Source organism: Bactrocera latifrons, unplaced genomic scaffold, assembly GCF_001853355.1.
Source record: "Bactrocera latifrons isolate USDA-ARS-PBARC rearing strain unplaced genomic scaffold, ASM185335v1 scaffold_246, whole genome shotgun sequence".
NCBI lineage: Eukaryota > Metazoa > Arthropoda > Insecta > Diptera > Tephritidae > Bactrocera > Bactrocera latifrons.
In genome coordinates this window covers 198,517-205,003 of record NW_017536030.1, presented here as the reverse complement: position 1 = coordinate 205,003, position 6,487 = coordinate 198,517, and the positions used below count along the sequence as shown (strand labels likewise).

The window sequence follows — 6,487 nt, the reverse complement described above, 5'->3', positions numbered from 1 at the left end:
AAAAGTGGAAAACAGTGTATGTGTATGTGTATGGGTTGGTTGTGTATGTAAAAAAGGACAGGTGAACAAAGGTGAAATAGGAAAATAGACATTCGTTCATTTAAGATTTGTAGTCAACGCGCGCTTGCCAAATGGCTGGACTAAAATAGGTGTGGCTGTGTTGGTGTTGTGTTTTCCGAAAAAGGATTGAGTTCCTCTCATACAAGCGTAATAACAAAGCACCACATACTGTGCATCAACAAACGTGCACAGTTACACGAATCCAAGCACAAAGTAAGTATGGCAATCATAGTTCCAACACAGCCGTCGTCCGTGTGGCATGTCGTACATAACCTCGACTCCAGCGTTGTGTGTCATATTTCGTAATGGCCATGTTGTCAGCCAACTATTCAGGTTGTCGGAGGTATTTCGATGCGGTGTAATATACTATACCGTTATACGTATGCATACATATGCATTGTAACTTGTCAAAACAAGCTGCATATGTGTAAGCGAGTGCGGCATAAGCGTATGTGACAAGCAGAGTATTATGAAGGATACGAAAAGAGAGTTGAAAAAAGTACAAAAAATATGAAAACGAAAAATGTACGCATGAAATGTTAGTGTTCGTCGTTTTCACATGTTTTTCCTATTTTTTTTTTTTTGGATTTTTTTATGATTTTTTTTTTGTTTTGTTTTCTTCTTATTTTTGAAATTTGTATCGCGGGTGTGAGTTGTAGTTTAGACGTAATCCATACACATTCACAATACACAAATGCGAATATGTGCTTTTTTTTTTTGGTATGCAAACCTATAAATAAATAATGTGCTTACTATTCGGCTGAAAAATGCGATACAATAACGGAAAATGCTCGAAATTCGCTTGAGCAATGCAAACAAACGGTAACTTCACCGATTTAATACTCTCCACAGGTATATGACTTACACCAACTATATTTTTAACTAGATCTTCAGAGAATATAGCAATATCTTGGTTATCTATCCATATAAAATTTCATGAAGATCCATTGTCAAATAAAAAAAATTTTCATACAATTGTTTGAGTTGAATCGGTCAGTTTGTATGGCAGCTATATGTTATAGTGATCCGATCTGAACAATTTATTCAGAGTTTATATCGTTGTCTGAGTTAGTGATCTCTGCCAAAGTTGGTGAAAATATCTTGTGAAATAAAAGAGTTGTCCATACAAGGAATTGATTTTGATTGTTCAATTTGTATGGCAGCTATATGTTATAGTGGTCCGATTTGAACAATTTATTCAGAGATTGTAGTGCTTTCTTATACGATAATCCATACCAGATTTCTTGAAGATCCATTGTCAAATAAAAAAGTTTACCATACAATGACTTGCTTTTGATCGTTAAATTTGTATGACAGCTATATGCTATAGTGGTCCGTTCTGAACAGTTTCTTCAAATCTTATAGTGTGGTTTCAAGCAATAATCTTTGGAAAGTTTCGTTGTAATAACTCTTCAAATAAAAAAGTTTTCCATACAAGGACTTGCTTTTATAGATTGGTTTGTTTGGCAGCTATAAGCTATATTAGACCGATATCGTCCATTCGGACAAGTGAGCTGCTTTCTGACGAAAAACGAACGTCTGTAAAATTTCACATCGATATCTCAAATTATAATATGAATTATGAATACTTTGTTCGCTTTCAAGCGAGCGCAGTTAGGTAAATGATTGATGTTGTATAAACTGTTTGAATGTTACTAATTTTTTGATTATGCTCAATGCGTACACACAATTTTTTTTTTTATTTTTCCTTGATGTCTCTCAAATAATGTAACTAAAAGCTCTAATTAGATTAACAATCTCCAACTAAATCTATTAGCTACAACCTGTAACTTATAATATTCCACTTTCAGCTTTCGTATGCATTATTAACACGCTTTCTCCAGTTTTATTTAGTTTTTATATAAATTTAACTTCTTCTTGCCACAAATAAACTCTGAAAAGTTCGTTTCTACGCTCTGTCACCAAATACATACAATTCTATTCCTACACTTCCAAGCATTTGCCCTCACACTGCCGCCGACAAACTGCTGCTGCGGCACGTAACCATATGTGTCACTGATACCAACATACGCGTGTTTTTGTGTGTGCGTGTGTAAATGAGACATTTGAATAGCGTTCAGCTACATTGGCGTCAACAAATTTAATAGAATTGGCATCGATACGGCTGCATGACTGGCATCTAAATACATTTGCAGTAAAGACATTTGTTCTGTGCGCCGCTGTTATTCATATCCCTACACCTGACTGGCTTCTTCTCCTCGCTGTATCTGCTGCGCCTACTCAAAACTACTCACTCACTCGCAGCCTTGACAATATCAATAACAATATGTGCGCCAAATCGATATATATTAGAATTTGAATTTGAATTTCGATAGCGTGTGCGTTGTTGCGCCTAAAAGTCGGCAAATATTGCTGTTGACTCTACGCCAGCTGTGGGTGAGCGGCTGTGCGGAAGACAACATGCACAAGACTCCGTTGCAGGCATCAATTTTAACACCAAACACACACATATATATGGTGCACACACATGAGAATTAATGCCAAGCGCGCATTTATATGTATAAGTGAGTGTATATGTGTTGGCTCCTGCACTGCCTACGGCATCATGTGTAACACGCCTTTCAAGGCTTCAGTACGTGCTTTTATAAAAAAATGTCTGTATGTGTGTGCTTTATTCATGCTTCCTTCCGTTAATGTCGTGGGTTCATGTTCACGTTTGACTGTTTGTCTCACACACATATGACTTTATGAAAATTGATTCGATGCAAATTAAAAACAGCTTTTGTCAATTTCTTTATTTCGCCATTCAACCATACTGTTTCTTGTTATAATCTACATGTGTGCATTTCATTTATCCTCACTTGTAAGTGGACTACCACCCTTCTATGCCTGTGCACTGGCAATTTTCTTCGCCATTCTGCATTCGTACAATGTGTTCTTCCTTCAGGTGCCACCTTTTCAATGTAAACATGTTCGATTTTGCTGGCTGGCATATTTACATAAAAGCATATGATTGGATTTTGTGTTCTACACATTCTCTGCTCCATTTTTCCCATTGTTATTTTACCTTTATTCCATTGTTGGCACATTTTAGATATATGCAAAGTTTTAATGGATTTTTAAGTAGGCTTGAAATAGAGCAAATCTAATTTGCATAACCGTTAGCTGGCGCTCCTGTAGGTATTATGCTGCTCCCAATATCTTTTCGCTCGCAAACGGATGTAAAACTTGTACTAGACGGCCTTTAGCTTCACATAATTATATTTAGAAGGAACATATTTTACCTACGCCGACTCAGTAAAGTATTATTGAATTTTTATACTGTTATGTGTAGTAATTTAAAGTGTTAGTTAAGGTGAAGAAAATTGTTCACTAATAATTCATGTTTTTTTCTCTTTCCAGGTAAGTTCAACCAGCGCTGCCCTTGGCTTGGATTATGGAAATGCTGCTGTAAGAATGCTTTTTAATATTCTTTTAATAATTTTTATTATTCTTTTAGTTATCTTTATTGTTTAAACGTATTTAATTGTCTAATTATAAATAGTTTTTATTTAATTAATGTCTATTTGGACCCTGAATATATTTGTTGCGTTGCTATGAAGTTTGTAACAATCAGAAAAAAATGTTGCAGGCCCTATAAAATATATATTTAAAAGATCAGTTTTTGAGTTGTCGTTCCGAAATTTAGCTCGCGTACTTGTCTACCCAATACACTGCTTATTTGTCGGTAGCGCCGATATCAGACCATTATAGCATAGAGTTGCCATACAAAGTGAATGAACAAAATCATGTTTTAGTATGAAAAACTTTTTTATTTGACGTGATATCTTTACGAAATTTGGCACATATTGTTGTCTAAGGCAGCGCTTAAATCTCGGAATAAATTTTTCAAATCGGACCGTTATAGCATGAAGCTGCCATACAAAGTGAATGAACAAAATCATGTTTTAGTATGAAAAACTTTTTTATTTGACGTGATATCTTCACGAAATTCGGCACATATTGTTGTCTAAGGCAGCGCTTAAATCTCGGAATAAATTTTTCAAATCGGACCGTTATAGCATGTAGCTGCCATACAAAGTGAATGAGCAAAATCATGTTTTTGTATGAAAAACTTTTTTATTTGACGTGATATCTTCACGAAATTTGGCATATATTATTGTCTAAGGCAACGCTACATTTTCGGAATAAATTTTTCAAATCGGACCGTTATAGCATGTAGCTGCCATACAAAGTAAATGAACAAAATCATGTTTTTGTATGAAAAACTTTTTTATTTGACGTGATATCTTCACGAAATTTGGCGCATATTGTTGTCTAAGGCAGCGCTACAATTTCGGAATAAATTTTTCAAATCGGACCGTTATAGCATGTAGCTGCCATACAAACGGAATAAACAGAAGCACTTAAACATTTCCGTTAATATGCCTTAAGAAAACTTTACTACTAATTTTGCCAGCAAATAAGCTGCCCGTAGACTGCTACTGTGTATTCAAGCTTTTATAAGTGTTTTATAATTTTTAGTATTATTTTTTCGTTGCTTGCTTACCTTTATTTTCATCTCATTAAAAATTAATTTCATTATAAATTCACTTGTAGAATTAAACGAAATAAATACACACACAAGGCCCAGACCTATATGACTTTACAACCATTTTAAATTTAACAAGAAATATATAAACTTATTAAATTTCTCTTAAGGGAGCTATTAATTTTCAGTAACGCACCTGAAAGCCCAGAAATTGTTGCATTTGGGTAGAGAGTATAACAAGAAGAATATTGTGCTAAAAACTGCAGTTAGTAAATATGTTTTCACCACTCTATCATACAGTGTCCGCTTGCTGTGCCACCACGACGATGAATTTCTTACAGGCAACACACAGAAAGTTTAATTTGTTTTAGCTTAAAACATTGTTGCTCACTTTGCGGAAATGTTAAATTCTTTAACATTGTTTTTAAGCCTACTCATAGATAGTACATATGTATCTATGTAGACTATACTATCTATGTACTGCATGCAAATTCGTAACTCTCCCACAAAATTCCTATCTTTTACTTTTTACAACTTTTATGTTCTTGCCAGAGCTGCTACCTTATTTTCTAAGTAATTTAGCTGCGGCTATGAACTGTCGGCACTGTTCTGTAGTCGCATACCACCATTTTATCGTTATCTACTTTTGCTGTCTCGGTCATGCGCGCCCACATAACGACCGCATCTAATGGTTTTCATTGTTTTTTTTTTTTTCTTTTTGATAATTTAATGAAGCTCCAAGCGGCATGTTAGAGGACTACATAGTTGTCAGTTGAAAAAAGTCTGCATTTGCGGCGCTAGTATAAATAGACTGGGCGCACAGACACTTGTTTAGGTTGGGCGCTGTATGCGTCATTATGCCAGCAAGGCATAAATTGTTTAGTCTACCTTTTGTTGCCTACATTTAGGCTGTGCGGTGAGTTGCTTTTAGGCGTTTAACTAGTGCGGCGTGAAATTAAGTGAAATAAAGTGAGCATTTACATGGCGTGCAGCTTAGCATATGAATATATACATACCTATGTATATTTTAGTCTTGTGTGTGTAAGTGTGCGTTCTTAAACAAACAGAGAGTGTTTGACCGTGTAAACGTCTGCACTCAGATTTTATTTCTTATGTATTTTTTTTACTTATTTTTAATTTTCCAGTATACTTATACCTTCGGCTAATATTCGCTCAATTGCGTGCCACTTTGTAATTTATATTCTAGCCAAGCAAGTACCTGCCTTTAGTCAATCACTTTACGTAAAAGACAACAAAGCATATCACCTCGATTTCATTCATTTAACCAGCAAGACAACAAAAGTGGCAAATTGATTTGGTTATATGTAGTGAGATATTTCCGTTTTCATTCAATCGCCTATCTTGCAGTCTTGCCTATCTTATTGCTCTGTCTCTTCCTGCTTGTTTCCTTCCGCCTTTCATTGTTAAATCGCTTGCTCAGACTGCCCATCTGACTTCCTATACTTCCTGCGCACATCCGTTTGATTGCGCTTTTACTTTCTAACACTCTCCGTCTCTCTTTTTATATACATATATACATATACATATATACAGCCATGGACACATAAATAGCACACTTGGTCATCAAATAAAACAACATTTATTTATTCCTTAAGTTTATCTCTTAGGGGTCTAAAAAGAAATGCGTTTTATTTTAAAAATTATTCACTTTCATATTACTAAAACACTAAAAAAATAAATATTTTATTATTGATAAAAAAAATACGAAAACATCAATATCCTATATGGCAGCTGGGACACATAAATAGCACAGTCTGAAAAAAGTTTACAAAAAGGTAAAAAAATGACTAAAAAATATCATAAAATTGCTCAGTTCGTTAGTATTTTGTACTATATCCACCATTTTTAATTACCCCTTCACATCTTCGCTGCATGCTGTCCACTAGTTTTTGGCATCGTTCCTTTGGGATTGAA

General features: G+C 34.8%; 1 protein-coding gene across 1 annotated transcript in view; it reads left to right on the top strand.

The window, feature by feature from the left end:
• The first annotated feature begins 869 nt into the window (after positions 1 to 869).
• The window catches only part of LOC108969253 (maternal protein pumilio), a 100,900-nt gene continuing 95,282 nt past the window's right edge, over positions 870 to 6,487 (top strand). The window contains exons 1-2 of the mRNA XM_018933855.1: positions 870 to 912; positions 3,377 to 3,471. Coding sequence (XP_018789400.1) covers positions 870 to 912; positions 3,377 to 3,471 — 138 coding nt within the window. The remainder of the gene's footprint in view (positions 913 to 3,376; positions 3,472 to 6,487) is intronic.